At 38.2% G+C, this 19998-nt stretch overlaps 1 protein-coding gene across 2 annotated transcripts in view; it reads left to right on the top strand.

Moving 5' to 3' along the window:
- The window catches only part of LOC149573297 (putative RNA-dependent RNA polymerase 1), a 146485-nt gene that overhangs the window by 83243 nt on the left and 43244 nt on the right, over positions 1-19998 (top strand). For both annotated transcript variants that reach the window (XM_089814504.1, XM_089814505.1), the window contains exon 2: positions 7090-9008. In XM_089814504.1, the coding sequence (XP_089670630.1) occupies positions 7090-9008 (1919 nt within the window). The remainder of the gene's footprint in view (positions 1-7089; positions 9009-19998) is intronic.

The following is a 19998-nucleotide window of genomic DNA, read 5'->3' on the forward strand; positions in this document are numbered from 1 at the left end:
TAGCATTATCAATGTTTCACTCCCTTATGTTTATTGGCCACAACAAACTACATTGTGGGAAGAAGTCAACATTTTTATGAAGATCCCACAAATTTTTGGCAGCTGAACCAGAAATTCTCTAGTTTCACCTACATTGGTACATTTGTGAATCATATTTGATACATTTATTGAGGCATCAATGCAATTTTGATTCCTTATGGATGTCAATCCACTGTCAGTGTCTTAGTAGACCACTTGCAAATTTTGATTTGTCATTTTTTCTCTTGATTTTAAGTTTTTGTTGTCGGTAAAATGCATATTGAGCTTCCCAACGTTAAATATCAGATTGTCAAATAATTCAAAAAAGTGAAACAATTGATAATCCTCTGTATTATTTACTCCCAAATATTTTGTTTTATACGCCTTATTGTTTTTTAACACACTTCAGACAATCTGTTTTTGGAAGATTCATTTTTGTCCTATATTTTGTTTGTTGTTTCTCATTTTCTCTTTTCCAATTTTCAATTGATGTGTTTTTGCTACAATTTAATGGCCTTGCATGTGGATTCTTTGAGTGAATGAAGGTTTGACATGTGTATCTAACATGTCAGAATGTGGCATGGCCATGTTTACCCTCCTGCATGCTATTTAAGTGGATTTCTACTCAGTTTGGAGGGCTCTTTGGGAGATGAGTCTTCCAGGAAGAATGAGGAGATCTCAACAAGCAGAAGCTGGAGAGAGCTTTTTGGGTCAATGCATGTCAGCTTGTAAGGCTCAAGAACCAAAGAATGTATGAAGTCTAGCACGTATATTTGAGCTATAATGTATTGTAATAGTCTAGAATCCTGTTGTACTGGGGCCTTTGTTTAATCACTAAAAAAAATTTCTCTATTGTATTGTAAATTTAAAATGGTTGAATGATGCGAAGTTCAGTAGTTTGTTAAAACCTTGAGCTTGGGACTGCATCATCAAGGTACTCTTTCAATCCTATCCATCCACTCGTCACAATGGAATCCTTAGCCATTAATTTCCTTGAACCTTGGATCCCTCCATGCGTACCAACCACATGGAGACACTTGTCATCCTCTCCTCCCAGACCTCTCAATCAATATATGCCCTTGATACCTCAAATCAATTCCTACCTATCCAATCCCCCATTCAAAAAGTTATAAGTTGGCTTTAGCACCCCCATTAATTTTTTTATAAATTGGCTTTAGCTCAAGCTATTACCAAGCCTCCTTGAAACCCATTGTTATGCTATTGGTTGGATCTCCCACATATCATCCCAACCATCTTGGAGCACGATTTCTATGAGTTGTTGCAACAAAGACTGGTATTGGTGAGAATTGTGTATTTTCATTAATGTTTTAATCAGTCCTTTATTAGTGTTTTATATAGATGTGAATAAATGGGTTGACTTAGTTTAGCTTGTTTATGTGTTTACATCTGTGTGTACACATAACTCTCCATAAGCCGTTTTTTATTTTAGGGGATAAAGAGCATTTGATGCTGAAATCGCTTGTTTGGGGATGTAAACAATTTGATAAAGGCAGGAATTTAACATTTCATCTTTGAGAATGCTGATTTGAAAGGTTTGCAATTTTCATTGAATGTGATCTTTGCATTTTCTTATGGTAGCAACACTTTGAGGAAGAAAGGGGTTAGTAGAACCAGAATACGGCGGGAACATGACATTTCATCTCTAGGAATGCCTATTTGAAAGGTTTATGCTGAATGAAATCTTTGCATCTTCTTATAGTAGCAACAACGTAAGGAAGCAAAGATCCAGTGTAACCATAAGTTTCAATTGCCCCTATGCATGGGTTCAATTGTAATGTAACAATGGATTAGTTTTTGAGCCCACTTTCTGACTGCTTTTTTTTCCTTGTTGACTTCTGCTTATTTTTGGTTTGTAAAGTCCATTTTGGATGGATTCTACTTTTGGGTTTATTCTTTCCTCCTAGTGGGAGTGGAGGCACATAGTTTTGAGAGATTATTTTCGCCTGACTTTTTTGGCTGTGGGAGGGAGAGGAATTCTGAGTGGTCACTATAAACATTTTCTCTCTTTTTAAAAGTGTAGATTCAATATTTTTTTTGCTGTCCTTAATGTATCTTATATGCATGACTCCATTTACTGTTTATTGTTTGTTTCCAAATCATGTTATATCTGTTTCTGTTTTCTAGAATATGTTTCAGTTAGCTATGATTAATTTAGTTGTAGAGGGCATAGCCTCTGCATGATAATTTTCTTCTTCCCACAACATGATTATTTTTAATTCTAATTTTCTCTCTATGAGATTAATTTACTAGAGACAAGGGGGAGAGGAGAGTTAAGGTTTTCATTCCATCTGTTTTGGTATCAGAGCATTCTTCCATGGCCCAAAGGGGAGTTCATGTGGATTGGGGAGGAATGAGTAGGAGGAATGCTGGTATGCAGAGGAATCCTGCTAATGCCTGAGACCCAATGTAGAGGCTTATCAAAGCCTTATAGAGCCAAAGTTCTAAGATAAAGGCTAATATTTCAGAATTTCAAGGCGAGCTCAATCTAAATGCATTTCTAGATTGGGTGCAAGAATTTGAGTACTTTGAAATGGAGGATGAGCCAAAATGGGTGAAGACCATCATACCCAAGTTGAAGTCGCATGTGACCCCGTGGTAGGAAATGTGTGAATTTTGAGAAGGCAAGGGAAATATAAGATTAGACTTTGGTCTAAAATGCTAAAACATATGAAAGCTTAATCACTGCCTTTTGATTATCAAAAAAAAAATGTTGAAAGAATTTCAAATTTTGAAACGAAAAGATTGATCAGTACAAGTTTATACTGTACATTTCATTGGTTTCAAAATCAAATAGATATAGAAAAAGGTGAACGGCAAGTTGTTGCTTGGTATGTGAATAGGCCTAACTTTCAACTTCGAGATGAACTTGCATTGCTGAAGGTGTCTACAAGTTGATGAAGCTTATGAATGTGCATTAAGAACAGAGAAGAAGCTAAATTGAAAGAGCTAATGTATGAGTAAGAAGGCTGATAATTACCAAAACAGAGGGAGAGGGAGTTACTCTAAACCTACTAAAGAAGAAACCTAAATGAAAATGTGAAGCCAAACTTTTGACGGGGAAGTATTTGAGGCAAGAGGATGTGTAAACTGTCTTTTGGGGAGTAGGGACCCTTGAAGTGTTTTATTTGTGATGATGCCCACAATGCTATAGATTTCCATCAAAACCCCAAATGGGTGATGGTAACCCAATGAGAAAATCCTTGGTCAGAGGAAGCTGAAGCTGAGCCTGGAGAAAAAATAATGTTGAAAAGAATCTTAAAACCGGGAAACAAGGAAACTCTTGAAGTTGGTTGCAGGAGGAAAAATGTATTCCAAACGAAATGCAAATGTGAGGACAAGATATGTAAGGTTATCATAGATACTGGATCTACTGATAATTTGGTGAGTACGAAAGTGGTTGACAAATTACAACTTGCCCATGTTCCAAAATCTATTTCCTGGAAGATTTTATGGTTAAAGAAGGATCATAGTGTGCTGGTAGAAAATTCGTGTCTTGTAGCATTCATATTTGGCCCTTGTGGGGATGAAGTAATCTGTGATGTAGTGCCAATGGATGCAAGTCATCTGTTGTTGGGAAGGCTTGGCAGTATGATCAAAATGTCATCCATCGAGGTTGGGAAAATACTTATGAAGTTCGGCATAAAGGAAGCCAAAGACTCTTAAAGTTGTGGAAAGAAAGGATGCATTTGAAATGTCAGCCTTGTCTATTAATTTAACAGCTAGAAGAAACTTTGTAATGAGATCAAGGGATCAACTTGTTAGTTATTATGCTTAATAGAAGCAAGGGAACCTTGTAAGATACAACCTCCTCCAAAGATGCAAAAGTTGTTGGAAGAGTATTCTGATATAACTCCAATAGAGCTTCCAGTTGGTGTGCATCCTTCACGAGGTATTACACACCACATTGATTTAGTACTAGGGTTCAAGCTTCCTAATCAATCTGCATATCAATTATCTCTGAAAGAAAATGAAAAAACGAGAAGGCAGATTTGTGAATTATTTAAAAAGGGATTCATAAGAGAGAGCATGAGCTCTTGTGCCTCACCTGCTTTATAGAGCTTTCAACACTATCATGGTGAAATATTGGTACCCCTTTCCTAGAATGGATGACTTGCTAGATTGTTTAGCTCATGCTAAGGATTTTTCAAAGATTGATTTGAGGAGTTGCTACCATCAAATTCAAATCTGAGAAGGAGATGACAGAAGACAACATTTAAGGTCAAGGATGGGTTATATGAATGGTTGGTGATGCATTTGTGAATTTTTAATTCTCTTGCCACTTTTATGCACACCATGAACCAGTTATTTAGATCCTACATTGGAAAGTTTGTTCTGATCTTTTTTATTGATATTTTGCTTTTAAGCAAAAGAATGGAAGAACATTTGAAACACCTTCAAACAGTTTTTGATACTATTAGAATGGATAGATTATTTATCAATTCTAAAAAAAAGTGAGTTTTTGTGCAAACAAGTTGGTTTTCCTTAGAAATGTGATTTCAGCAGGAGAAGCAAGCACGAATCTTGAAAAGATTAAGGCCATACTTAGAATGTCCTACCCTTCAAAGCTTTATAGAAATAAAGAGTTTTCATGGGTTAGTAAACTTCTATAAGCGGTTTATCAGAAATTGTAGTTGAATAAGTGTCCCCTCAACTGATTGTACTAAAGGAATGATTTTTTCTTGGACTTGTACTCTGTTGTTCAACATTTGAGTGGTAAAACTAATGTTGATAAGAAGGAGATATTTTTCCACAGCAAGTCAAATTGTGATATCACAAAACTAATGTTGCAGCTGAAGCTTTAAGTAGAAGATGCCACCTACTTATCTCAATGATCGTTGAGAATTTCTCTGTTAGGTTTGAGGAAATGAAAGGAGATTATGCAACTGATCATTATTTCAGCAAAGTTATTGCTGACCTTCATAGTCCTGCTGCTGCAAAGAATAAATTGTTTGAAGATTACTTGTTGATAAGTCAATTTTTATTTGAAGGACACCAACTTTGTATCCCCACATGATCCAAGTGGGGAAAACTGATTTGAGAAATGCATTCAAATGGCTTTTGGGGGGAGTTTGGAAGAGAAAACTTAAAGCTTGGGAAGTGAGAAAATTTTGGTCTTTTTTAAGGAAGGACATGAATAAATTTGTTTCATAAAATAGAGTTTGTCAAGTTTTGAAAGGACAGCAAACCACAGGCTTGCAAAAACCTTTACCTTCTCCTGAAGGACAATGGGTTGACATCTCCATGGATTTTGAATTGGGATAACCTTGTACTCGCAAGGAAATGATTCTGTTTTTGTTGTTGTAGATTTGTTCTCAAAGATGGCCCATTTTATTCTATGCAAGAAGACTGCAGATTTAAGTAAGGTTGTTGATTTGTTCTTTAAAAGAAATTATCCACTTACATTACTGGTGATCGGGATATAAAGTTTTTAGGCCACTTTTAGAGGACTTTGTGGAAGAATCTCAATAGCAAACTGCAGTATAGCTCAAGCTATCACCCTTGAACAAATGGGAAAACCAAGATGGTAAATCAGCTGGGTAATTTGCTTCATTGTTTAGTTGGTGAGAACCCAATGCAGTGGGATTTATTTTGGCTCAAATTGAGTTTTCTTTTAATTCAAGCAATAATAGGTCCACTGGTAAATCTCGCTTCCAAATTGTTTTAGGAAGAAGTCCCTACAGGGTTGTTTATCTTATTGATCTTCTGTCAGGAAAATGGGTCAGTCAAGATGCCGAAAATTTTCACGAGGCATATACAACAGATATAATGAGTGAAGCACAGGCTGCAAATAACCAATGAACAGTATTTAAGGAAAGCTGATTTATATCATGCTGTACTTACTTAAGAAATATTAACTTGGGGCACTCGTAACAAATTTCAAGTTTCAAACTAGAAAAAAGTGGGATCATGCAAAATACTATAGAAAATTAGTGAGAATACCTATTTTAGATTTGCCTGAATATTTGGATCATAAATGTTGCAGATCTTTATCCTTATCGTGCTGGGCATGAACAAGTTCCTGATGAAGATGTGCTGAGAGACTTGACCATAACTTTGACACAGAAAAAGAGAGCACGTTGAAAAGATAGTGGATGCTAAGATTGCTGCCACAATAGCTAAAACTTTTAGATGTATTTGGTCGAGGGGATGGGTTTACCTGATTCCAACAACACATGAATCACCGAAGATAAAAACAAGATAAAAACAAGAAGTCATCAAGATAAAAACAAGACAGGAAATATAATTTAGCAGTGGATTAATTTTTTGGGTCCACTGCCTTGTTTTTATCTTGATGACTTCTGTGTATTTTTGGTTTGCAACTGTGTGTCTGCTTTGGACGGATTCTAATTTTGGGGTTTATTCTTTTCTCTTAGTGGGAGTGGAGGCAGATTTTTGGGAGGGAACACAGTTTATCTGAATTTTTTTTTTTAAGAGAAGATTCAATATGCTGTTTTATTGTCTCTTATGTATCTTATATTCATCTCCCCATTTACTGTTTATATTTGTTACCAGATCATTTAATAGCTGATTCTGGAAATATGGAATATTATTCAGTTAGCTATGATTAATTTGTTTTGTGGGGTTGATAGCCACTAAATAATTTGGTCAGTCAAGAGGAATGAGGTCAAGCAAGGAAAAATGTTTTTTATGAAATTATCAATCACCTAATACGACACACGACCAAAAACACAATGAATCGAACTTAGGTTAATCTACAATAAATTGCTAGGATTTAAATTTATGAGTGAATTAATATTTTTCCAATCACGAATCTGTTCTTATTGAATGTGCTCTGCATTTTTTCTTCGGATAGGTGCACAACTCTGTAATCTGAACATAAATCTTAGATTAAGTGCCTGACTAAATTTTATATATTGTATATTAAATGAAATTGATTTTGGATATCTATCGGTTTGAATAAATTTCATGGGCTAATCCGCATTGAAGAGTTGCACTAGAGTTTCTTTATGCACTTATATTTTGCAAGTACTGTGAGTCGAATAATTACGCTATAGTGATCTGCCAGCTTATACATTAATCTCATGACAGTTGCTTGGCGCTCCAAAGATACATTACAAGGAAGAACCGTCTTCAAGCCATCATATGGATCACATCCTCGACATTTATAGGGGCCTTAGCTTGTTACACAGGGACAGTAATGATACCTGGGTCAGAACAACGGATTTTACACGATCTTCTAGTATAGGCCAATCGACATCACTATGTTTTGCACTTCCACATGGTAGTGACCTTTCTCAAATTCAACGGAATTTCGCTCATTACAAAGAAATTGAAGAGCAGTTATCCGTAAAATCAGGCACTTCATTTTCTTCGGCAGGCTTGGTGCCAATTTTAAGTTCTCCTCTGGAACTTAATGTGCCTTTTGAAATACTGTTCCAAATAAATTCACTTGTTCAGAATGGATTGCTTAGTGGGCCAAACCTGAGCACGGAATTCTTCAAGTTGCTACATCCTAAATGGTTTCCTAGTAACTATATAAGTTGGGCTCTTGTAAAACTAAACAATTTGAGAAGCACATGCTATGATCCAGTGAAATTAATAGAGAGAGAATATGAAAAACTAAAAAAAGCAAGACATTTAGGAAGGCACACTGTTCCACTAAATGCTTACCTGGACGAGGGCCTGATGTATGTCTACCGGGTGCAAGTCACGCCTTCGAAAGTGTACTTCTTTGGACCCGAAATAAATGTTTCCAACCGTGTGACACGACAATATGCCGAATATATTGATGACTTTCTCCGTGTAAACTTTGTTGATGAAAACGGGAATAAACTGTACTCAAATGATTTGTCCCCGAGGGTGCGTAATGGCGTAGCAAGACGTACAGAACTATACAAACGTATTCTCACAGTTTTAAAGGAAGGTATGGTAATAGGGAGTAAGAAGTTTGAATTTCTTGCATTTTCCAGTAGCCAGCTACGGGACAGCTCTGTATGGTTTTTCGCTTCAAATGGAAAAGTTAATGCAAGAAGTATCCGAGAATGGATGGGTGATTTCTGGTCTATTAAAAATGTGGCCAAATGTGCCGCCAGAATGGGGCAATCTTTCAGTTCATCCACAGAAACTCTTCATGTTCCTCAGTATGAAATTCAAAATATTCCAGACATTTGTATTCAGAGACGGGGTAAAAAATATAATTTCTCGGATGGAATTGGGAAGATATCTTCATCCCTCGCAAAACAGGTTGCTGCCAAGTGTAAATGTGATAATATACCTTCCGCATTTCAAATAAGGATTGGTGGTTACAAAGGTGTTGTAGCTGTGGATCCTCTATCCCCGTATAAACTCTCTCTGAGGCCAAGCATGAAGAAATACGAGTCAAAAAATAGTAATCTTGATGTTCTTGCATGGACCAAATTCAGACCATGCTTTTTGAATCGCCAAATCATAACTCTTTTGTCTACTTTGGGAGTTGAAGATCATAACTTTGAGAAAATGCAGGGAGAAGCAGTACAAAAACTAGATCAACTTTTGACCAACAGAGCCATGGCCCTTGAACTCCTGCGATTCATGAATGTCGGTGATTCTCATAATACCCTTGTAAATATGCTTTCAGCTGGCTATTTGCCTAATTCTGAGCCATACTTGTCTATGGTTCTTCATGCATTTCGAGCGACTCAGCTGTTTGAATTAAGATGTAAAGCGCATATATTTGTTCCGAAGGGGGCATGCTTGATGGGCTGTCTGGATGAAACTGGAACATTGAATTATGGTGAAGTATTTGTTCAAGTTTCTCGCACTCCAGGAAACAACCGGTTTCTTGATACAGGGCTTAGAGCAGCTCAAAAGTGTAGCATTGATTCTGGAACTGGCATAGTTGAAGGGAAAGTGGTGGTTGCGAAAAACCCGTGCCTTCACCCAGGTGATGTACGTGTTTTATCAGCAGTTAACATCCCCGATCTTCAACACATGATTGATTGTGTTGTGTTCCCTCAACAAGGGCAACGGTAAGTAGATAAAATTCTTGAATCTGTTCGATATTGATTTGACACTCGTTTTTTATTTCCTGTCAGTATACTGTTCTGTCTTTGCTTTGCACAGAAACACAGTCATATTTTCTGATAATTAACAATTCATTGGTCACTGAGAACATGAAAATTTATTCAAAGCCATCTTTATTTAGCAGTTGTTGATTGGAATCTTTTGAAAACCTACATTGTTTTTCCCTTCAGATAAGCAGGACAATCTGATTTGCTATTGATGGAATACAGAAAGCTCTAGGTCTCAAAATACAAAATTCAAACACACACATTTATCAATGCAGAGATAAACCACACTCTCATTTCAACTCGCCCCCCATTATCTGCTATTTGATTCTAACAAAGTTCACCTTCATATAGAATAATCAGACTCAAGACTACACCAACAGTTCTATGCCCAATTGATATTTGACGTTCATGATTGAATTAGTTGCCTTCAAAGGCACAACTCTGAGGGCTTATATTCAAACCCCCTAATTAGACTCTCTGCTCCCACTCTAGTAAGGGGGTAGGCAGGATGCTCTTGCATCAGATACCAAAGGTATAAAGAAAATGTTTCCAGAGTTAAACTCAGAAACATTTGTAGACCCTGTGTTTGCCTTGGATCCACTTTTCTGAGTTGTCTACTGGCATTATTCTATTCTTCACTTCCTATAACCTTTATAATACTATTCCCTTTCATTCTTACTCTACTTCTACCCTTCATAAGATTTAAAATATCAAAGTCGATTTCCCACCAACACAGTCTTATCAAAATCAGAATAAACAACTCGACTCATACCTTCCCCTTCAACAAAACAAATGTCTTCCCTTACCTCTTTTTCTGTTTTACTCTTTCCTTCTCCTTCCACCTCGTCTCCTATATGAATTTTCACTGTTTCAGTGCTTTCTGGGAGACATACTACTGCTGGAACCTGGTTTCCTTCACTCAAAACAGTGCTAGAACAATAGTCAAGAGACTCAAACTCCTCATTTCTTAACAAAGAATTAAGATCTACAAAGATTCATCAAAAATCCCTTCATATACCTCCTCTTCATACCCTTCAAATTCAGCTTTGCCAAAGTTATCTACTGCTGCAATGAATTCCTCCACCTCTTTACTCTTATTGACATAAAAATAATACTTGTACAGTTTTATGGTTATCTCACCTTTAGCTGCAACCTTTGTTCCACCTGAAATCCGTTCTTCACATTCTGTCAACTGCTTCAATATGCATCAGCAAATCATCCTTCTCAATTCTTTCTTGTTAGTTTTAGCAAAACAAACGTGTTCATGCTTCATGCCATCTATGTCATCAACAAAACAAACCCTTGTATTGCTGCAAAACTTTTCCATTACTACATCCAATGGCTTCAACTTATGTCTCACTCCAAATTTCTGATCATTCCCTTGGCTAGAAATATCTTCCCAAAAGTAACCAACTTATTCAAATACCAAAATTTTGTTTATAATCTCTCTTTAGTCCACTTGCAGGAGCTCAAATGGACTCATATGATGACTAACTAAAGAGGAAACAGGAGCATTATCATTGTTGTTTGTATCCATTACTTCCCATGGTATGCTTTTTACCTATAGTCACCAATAGCCCATAATAAAATTCTTGTGTGTAAACACTAACCCAAAGAGTAACTTCAACATGTTGTTAAGACTTGTCCCTTGTCCAACTATTTATTTTACATTAATCATGCTTCTAAAAAGTTTTCCAATGAGTGGATTAATCATAATAGTGAGGTAATTTCTTGAATTATTGGTATTACTGTTTTGTATAGAGGGATAAAAACACTAGTTATCCAGTTTTTCAAAAAGCCCTCTTGAATAACATTATTGAAGGTACACTTGATGCAACCTGCAAGGACTTTCATAACCCACTTAATATATCGGTGTCCTACTTGAGCCAATCAATTATATGTGCCTTCCCTTCTGCCAACCTTTTAATGCCATGATTTATATCTCAAATGGTGAGAAGACCAATATTTACATTGATTATTGGGGGTCTATATTTCTCCTGGTCATGCCCATATAGAATATTTGCATATTCAAGCCATTCTAAATCTTGTTATATTGTTTTCTATGTTTAGATGGATGCCTTTATTTTTTTAATAGAGCAACAAGTTACTTCATTCGTGGTACCCATTCGTTGCATTTAATTTGTTTCCTCTAGTAGGCTCAATGTAAATTAACGTTGTCCATACTTTTGTTAATCTCCTCATCTGCTCCCATTTAATTTGTTTCCTCTAGTAGGCTCAATGTAAATTAACATTGTCCATACCTGTGTTAATCTCCTCATCTGCTCCTCTCCTTCCACCAACCTTCTAATTTATTGATTGTTGTCTTTGTAACATCTATAGCATTAATGTGATATTATCTTGATATCAAATGCACTAGAGGTATTGCTAATTGGCCCCATGAGGGGTGCTAACCCTCAAACATGTTGTGGGTTGCTCTCCCCGAACCTTCGCTCCAATTTAAAAAAGCAAAACATAAAAATTGTGTTGGGATGTGCTGAATGGAAAACTAGAGAATTCCCCTTCGTTCGGATTGAAATAACATAAATAGCACTTCCACCTTATTTTATGATTTTTGAACAATATCTACTCTTCCAATAAAAGTTTTAAATAATTGAATTCCATTTATACTTTTGATTTTCCGAGTCTTGATTTGAGGAAATTTTTTTGGGGTCAAAATAGACTTTATGTTCTTAAATTATTTCATTAGGTTTCTCATGCATTATTTTTCTTGTGTATGTGTGTTTATATATTTAATTAAAATTTTTTTTTGGAACCTAAATCTTAGTCAATATTGTTGGGTGCCGAGCTTTTCCTGAGTCCAAGTTTTGAAGACAATAAATGGGACTAGTTAGAATGGAGTATGCTGCATGTTTATGTTCTTGGGAGTTGTGCACCACTGGAAGTGGCTTGCATTGGAGGTTATACCCCATTAAAGTGGTTTATGTGAATGAAAAATCAGCAGTTATAGGATGTTTCTAGATGGTGCATAACAATGTTTTTTTTGGATCTGGTTCCTCTTGATCTGCATCCAGTCTAGTTACTTGTGGTCATAGAAGCTTCATTGACTAGAATACTCACACCAATGTTTTTTTTTGGATCTGGTTCCTCTTGATCTGCATCCAGTCTAGTTACTTGTGGTCATAGAAGCTTCATTGACTAGAATACTCACTCTTCTATGGTTTGAGGTAATAAGTAGCGTCTCTTTTAAAGCTTTCAAACAAATTGGTAGTGTTGGGAATTACAGTGTCTCAAATTTAGCCATTCCTGACATTTATTTAATTATTTAATGCCTAAATTGTATTTTCTTGCTTGTCATATTTTGTCATCTAGTGTGACATAACATGGTGAGTCATCTTCATAGTGGATAGTGATATGGAAGAGAGAAGAATGGATTTTGTCTTTATATGGACAATTAGGTGTCCCACCTTTATAAAGATATTTTTCCATGTGTTAGCAACTTAGAGACCTTTCCAAGTCATTATTATATGATAGATTCTTTTGACAGGTTGGAGAAGTGTTAGAAGAAATTTTGGGTTTGATGAGTTATGAAAGAATCAATTTATTATAGTCATTTGTTACAGATGCTCTTATAGCTATGAGTGCTGTCATATATATATGACAGACTTTATGATAGGTGTAAGGTGCGTAAGAGCATCTGTCATGCCTATTATTAGCAAAAAAATGTTCCTATGTTTGCAGGTTTGTTAGAGAGGTTAGAAAATGATGTACATGTCATTTCCATGCTTATAGGTTGTTAAGAAATGTGTCGCAAGGATCTGCACAACCCTCTTCTTTGGCTTTGTCGAGAAGCCAGTTCAAACTTGCATTTTTCATATGTTGTATAGTCTTTTATGTGGGTTTTGAAAGATGACTAAAGAAAGTATTCTTTGCAGGGTCATGTCATAGGATTTCCTACAAAAGAGGAAGATGTAGATACCATGAACAAGTTGTGAGCTTCCAAGTATATTCTAACAATTTGTTGTGGATTAATACATTGGGTCAATGCTTTGGAGTGTTAATATTTTTACCTACAAGGGTTTCCCTTACATATTGTGTCTTCGATTTTGACATCACAAAATTGTGGCAACTCTATCCAATTTTCTCATGGATTTCTTAGTGCATCCTCTATGTTTCAATGCATTGATAAGTTGTCATGAAGGCAGTTCATCATCTTTGAATTGTACTTTATGTAATGTTATTTATGCATTCTTTTAGAAGGTTTCCATCAAGTTAGTCCCCCCTAAATGCTTGCTAGAATGAATTTTTCTTCTCTAATTGCAAGCACTTAATTTTTAGCAATCTTCAAGTTCGTTCTTTGTTTTTCCCTTTCTTGTTTTTGGCAATCTTCATGTTCATTCTTTTTTTTTCCCTTTCTTGTAAGTATTTTTAATCTTGTTTTTCCCTTAGGTCTTCATCAATCTTCATTGTAAGGCCTGTAATCACCACTGTACGGCCTAACTAGTCTGCACCGTACAACATCAATCTTCATTGTAAGACCTGTAATCACCACCGTACGACCTAACTAGTCTGCATCGTACGACTTCCCAATTGCCACCGTACGGCTTGCAATTGTCCACTGTACGACCACTATATCTCCAGCCGTACAGCCTCCTGTAATCATTCATACTTCTCTCCTCAACCCACATTGCCGTACGATCCCAACTCTAGTGAATCCGTACTCCATTGTTTCACACATGACAGAGATCAGGGACCCTATATTTGTTATTGTTGCATTCAGAACATTTCAGTGGTATTAGAGCATTTCGATCCTGCCAGCCTGTGGACAGTGAATGAGAGTTTATAGCCGGAAGAGAAGGATACATTTCATTGATCGAATGGTTGCCGAACCAGAACTGACCACTACTGAACTTGTGGCACTATTGAGGGAACTTGCTAGGAATTAGGCACAAATCATTGATACGCAGTGACTCATGGAAGAAATTCTCAAAAAGCTGGTAGACAACAAAATCTCTAGAGAACGAAATGGTCACGGCGCGGACTTAGTGTCGGGTAAATCAAACCCTCAGTCAACATGCTCTCGACCTTCCATGCCGACTTTTCCACCACGGACGGAGGCCCAACATGGAGGGAGACAACCAACCTTCGAAGAGATGCAAGAACAATTGAGAGAAGACTGGAAGAATGCGAACCTTGAAGAAGATATATCCTATAAAGATTATGCGGGTCTGAGAATGAGATATTCGGGAGGTGGAAACAGAGGATACTTTAACGATGACCTTAGAAGAAAGTTGGTTAAAGTAAATCTGTCTCCATTTGACGGATCCGGTTCCACGTCTAAACAAGTGTGGGTAATGAAAGCCGATACCTACTTCCAGCTGAATCCTATGCTAGAAGAAGAAGCAATCAAATTTGTCATGCTGCACTTGGAGGGAGTTGCGCATGAATGGTGGCACCACGGCACCATCACATTAGGGCATGATCAAATAAATACTTATGTGGAATTCACAGAGAGATTGATAGAACAATTTGATGGTAAAGATCCAGAGCTCAATTTCAAAGATTTGGCCCAACTGAGACAAACTGGATCGATCGATCAATTCATTGTAGAATTTCAGAAACTCTTTGTTTTGGTCATGGACATTTCCGAAAGAAGACGGGTAGTGCTCTTCATTGACGGACTGACAGAACCTCTGAAAGGTTGGGTAAAGGGGTTCAATTCGGCCACCCTAGAAGTAATCAATAAAGCACGAAGTATGGCATCATCATCGGCATCATCCTCTCGAAGTTACTCACATTCTAAACCACTAACGTTTTCGAGGGACAAGCCTCTGCCCAAGAAGCCGATGTTTGATGAAGCTACCAGATACGAACTCTGGAGGAAGAAATTGTGTTTCAATTGCAAGGGACCTTGGGATCCTAGCCACTAATGCCTAAGAAAGGGGAAGATCCATTACATTGAGGTCGTATTCGATGATGAGGACGAATAGGAAGAAATGCTGGCCGAAGATAACCAACCCCACAATGACACCAACATCAGTTTAAACCATACGGGGAGAATTGCCACTTTGGTACAACGCGGAGGAACCATTGCCTTGACCGGCAGCCCGAGGTGCACAGTTTTTCGTGCACAGGGTACCCTTCAAGGACAAAGGGTTACGGTGATGTTGGATAGCAGAGCTACTCTAAATTTCATAAACTCATCCTTGGTAAAACGAAGAAGGCTACCTACAAAGGCGCACACAGGCTTTTAGGTCAAGGTCACGGGAGGGACTTTCGTGCCCTGCACGCACCTTGTTCCTTAGCTGAGTATCACAATGGTGAATCACATGGTGACTGAGGACTTCTTCATAGTAGACTTGGCTGACATGGAAGTTATTCTTGGCATACAATGGATGGAAACTCTTGATGAATACACTCAGAGTTTCAAATGGATGGACTTCACTTTTGTTGTTGACGGAAAGAAGGTTGTCCTCCGAGGAATGGCAAATGAAGGTCCGAAGGAAGTGTATGCACATCGGATGGAGGCAATTTTTCGACTCGATGATGTTGTGTGGGCTGTGCATTGTTTTATCTTGGCGGAACCTATAAAGGGGCATCAAACACCTCCACAGGATGATGAACTTCAGGATATTTTAAGTAGACATGATAAAGTTTTGATGGATATTCCTCCTGGCATACCACCTCATCGAGGGTTTGAACACACTATCGAGTTAGAATCAAGAGAAAAGCTAGTCATAACCACACCGTACCGCCATCCCTAAGAAATTCAAAGATGAGATCGAATGGACGATTCAGGAATTACTAGAGAAAGGATGGATCCATCCCAGTTCTAGGCCATTCGCATCATCTGTGGTATTGGTCAAAAAGGACGGGACGATGCGCATGTGTGTGGACTACCGCACATTGAACAAAAAAACAATAAAGAATAGATATCCCATTCCAAGGATGATGAGCTGTTGGATGAATTGCATGGCATGGTCTATTTTTCAAAAATAGATCTCCGTTTCAGATACCATCAGATCCGCATGAGGGAAGAAGATGTGGAGATGACTCCTTGTTGTCACTACGGACATTATGAGTTTTTGGTCATGTTGTTCGGATTGACCAATGCACCTGCTACATTTCAATCATGCATGAACCGCATCTTCAACAAGAAATTGAATAAGTATATATTGGTTTTCTTTGATGATCTTCTTGAAGCATCTGAATGAAGTTCTAAGTATCATGGAGGAACAGTCCTTGTTCGCCAAGTAGTCCAAATGTGAATTTGGTATGACAGAAATATTGTACTTGGGGCATGTTGTCAGTAAATACGGAGTTCAAGTGCATCAGGAGAATATTCAGGCTATCCTTGACTGGCTTCCTCAAAAATCACTCATGGATTTGCAAGGATTTTTCAGACTGTGCAGTTACTACAGGAGGTTCATTAAAGGATTCTCTCAGCTCAGCGCACCCTTAACAGATCTCACAAAGAAGGGGTCTTTCCAGTGGAATGAAAAGGCACAACTCACTTTTGATAAGCTGAAGGAGGCAATGAGCACTTGTCCCATACTTGCACTACCTGATTTCACTCAACTGTTCATTTTAGAGTGCGACGCGTCCAAGGAAGGCATTGAAGCGGTATTGATGCAACATAAACACCCCATCGCTTATGAGAGCAGGAAGCTTACGCCAATAGAACGCCTATATTCCATCTACAATAAAGAGATGTTGGCCATCGTTCATGCATTAACCAAGTTTCGGCAATATCTGGTGGGTGCCAAGTTTGTCGTCCATATGGATCACAACAGTCTGAGATATTTTTCGGAGCAAAGGGACTTGAACGAACAGCAACAAAAATGGGTAAGCGAAATCCAAGCTTTTGATTTTGACATTGAATATGTGAAAGGGAAAAAAATGTGGTTGCAGATGCTTTGTCTTGGAAACCCACCATCTGCTTGCTAGACTAGATTTCAGCTGATTGGAAGGCACATCTATTAGTGGAATATTCCAAAAATACATTTGCCTGTGAAATAATGGATGGCCACACCTACGATGATCAGTACAGAGTGGTGGATGACATCATCTACTATAAAAATCGGATATATTTGGTGCCAGAATCCAAACTAAAGTAGAAAATCTTGAAGGAAATACACGACTCACCCTTTTTCCTCAAAACTTACAAGTGTCTTTGGGAGAGGTTTTCATGGAAAGGACTTAAAGGGGACGTGTTACAGTATGTAGGAGAGTGTACGGTCTGCCAACAGAACAAGTCGGAACATACTCTACCTACCGGGCTGCTACAACCTTTGCCAATTCCCGAACTTAAGTGGGAAAGTATATCGATGGATTTCCTCACAAGGCTTCCCAAGGTGAACAGAAAGGATTGTATTTTTGTGGTGGTTGACAAATTGACAAAATATGCACATTTCTTCGCTATCCCCTCCGACCTTCAGGCCGCACAAGTTGTCGATTTGTTCTTTAGAGAAGTCTTTTGTCTGCATGGGTTACCCCAAAACGTCGTCAGTGATCGGGATGGACGATTCATCAGTATCTTCTAGACAGAACTATTTCGGATGGTAGGGACAAAACTATCGTCAAGTACAAGTTACCACTCGTAGACAGACGGACAAACAAAGATTGTGAACAAATGGCTCGAAGGCTACCTTCGGAACTATGTTTTGGCACAACAGCAAGCGTGGGTAAAATGGATCCATCCAGGAGAATATTGCTATAATGCCACGTAGCACATGTCTATTGAAATGGCACTTTCAAAACTTTGTACAGGTATGAACCCCTTTCCTTCATCGACACAGTTCTAGGCGACAGTCGCACACCAAGGGCGAGGTACTGGCTTCAGGAAGGACAAGACAATTTGAGGTGCTTGAAGGAAAATCTATAGAGGGCACAAAATCAACAAAAGATGTACGTTGACAAACACAGAATAGAGAGAAGTTTCGAAGTGGGGGATTTGGTATATCTTTGGCTCCAGCCATATCGACAATCCTCATTGAAGGAAAAGGGAAAGGAGAAACTAAAATCTCGATTCTATGGCCCCTATCATGTAACTCGCCACATTGGTGAAGTTGCCTATGAGCTGGAACTTTCGAAGGGTAGCCGTATTCATAATGTCTTTCATGTCTCTTGTTTGAAGAAGGCCATAGGGAAAAACGTCACAGTTGCTACCGACCTTTCGCCGCTCAATTAAGAAGGAAAGCTCATTTTGGAACCTATTGAGATCCTCAAAGTATGTGAGAGGGCCCTATGGAAACACACTGTGAAGGAATACTTGGTACGCTGGCGACACCTGCCGTTGGATGACGCGACGTAGGAGGGCGAGCACATTCTCCAACACCAGCGTTGCATTTTCTTCAGGACAAGAAAAATTTGGGACAAGAGGACTGTAATGTTCCTGTTATAAAATAAACAATAAATCAAATTTTTGTAATGGGCCGATTGATTTAATATATCTCAGACCCATTTTTATTTTTGTTTTTGTAGTTTGTGTCGCCGTCGGCTATCTTTGTACACCCTCGGAAAGTTTTTCGATGGGTATTTAAGCACGGCTTGTATGTTGTAGTCGGTATGCTTTTGGATTATTTGTCTCTATATTGCAAATTCCTGTTGGAGTTCTCTGTAATTCGCCATTTTAGAGGTCAAAGATCTTCCCTATTTGGCTCGTGTGGTTTCGGTGGGATTCAGCCCTCACCCTATTCCGTTGTTGCATGTAATACTTCGTTCGGATCTGGCAAATCGGAGCATTATCTTCTGGCAATTATTATTCGCATTTGAGTCTCTATTATTGTGTGGATTTTATCAACATTTTCTGTGTTGTGTATAAACAAGATTGTGTTTCGTATCGGTCTCAGATACCTAACTGTGTGTGTTCTCTCGTGCTACTCATTCCTCATCTGAACGATGTCCCATTTTGGCAACGTCTCTCACTCTCCCGCACATTCTCCCCTCCATCTGTACTTGGCCTACACTCCACGCTTTGCCTTCCCTTGACGTTGTACAACCCATATTAGGTACGACCATCACCCAACCTTCACCGTACTGCACTTTATCTTGTCGTATGGCCTGCTACCTTCCCCGTATAGACTTCTAACTCAGTTGTGCGACTTTCACACCCACCGTACCACCTCTTGTTTTCATTGTTCTGTCACTAGTGTGCACCGTACGACATCCATCTTCATTGTAAGGCCTGTAATTACCACCGTACGACCTAACTAGTCTGCACCGTACGGCTTGCAACTAGCCACTGTACGGCCACTATATCTCCAGCCATACAGCCTCCTGCAATCATTTGTACTCTCCTCAACCCACATTGCCATATGGCCCCAACTCTGGTGAATCCGTACTCCATTGTTTCACACACAACAGAGATTAAGGACCCTATACTTGTTATTGTCGCATTCAAAACATTTCAAAAAGCACATGGCGGTGATTTTCATCGCAAAAGTTTGTGTTATGAGGCCAAAAAAGCCTGTTATAACCTCTCCAAGGAAGCGTTTGACATGAAATACATAGAGAGCAGCGATTTGGAACTCAATAACACATGTTATTGATGTGCAAAAACCTGTTTTTGCCCATTTTTACAAACATTTGGCATTATAGACACAAGGGCGGCGATTTTGGGAGTGAAAGCACATGCTTTCTCACTTGAAAAACATGTTTTTCTTCCTTCCTCTCACGCATTTGAAGCTGGACACTATTTTGTGAGGGCAAGTGCATGTTTTTGACATCAAAAAATCACATTTTTCCTATTGAATTGAGGCATTTTGGCTGCAAACACATAGGCAGTGATTTTAATAGCAAAAACACATAATTTTGAATGTGTTTTTTTTATCCCAAACAACCTACCTAGGGCATTTTTTTTCCCCAAAAACACCTCATATTTGGCCATTTTTCTTCATCAAATCTCAATGTTTTGGTTCCAAGGTGAGTTCTTGGGCATTAGATTCATTTCCAGCTTGTTTATGATTCTTTCCAAGTTGCATTTGATGCC

This window comes from Cupressus sempervirens, chromosome 2, assembly GCF_028749045.1.
Source record: "Cupressus sempervirens isolate cs-2001-9-10 chromosome 2, ASM2874904v1, whole genome shotgun sequence".
Taxonomy (NCBI): domain Eukaryota; kingdom Viridiplantae; phylum Streptophyta; class Pinopsida; order Cupressales; family Cupressaceae; genus Cupressus; species Cupressus sempervirens.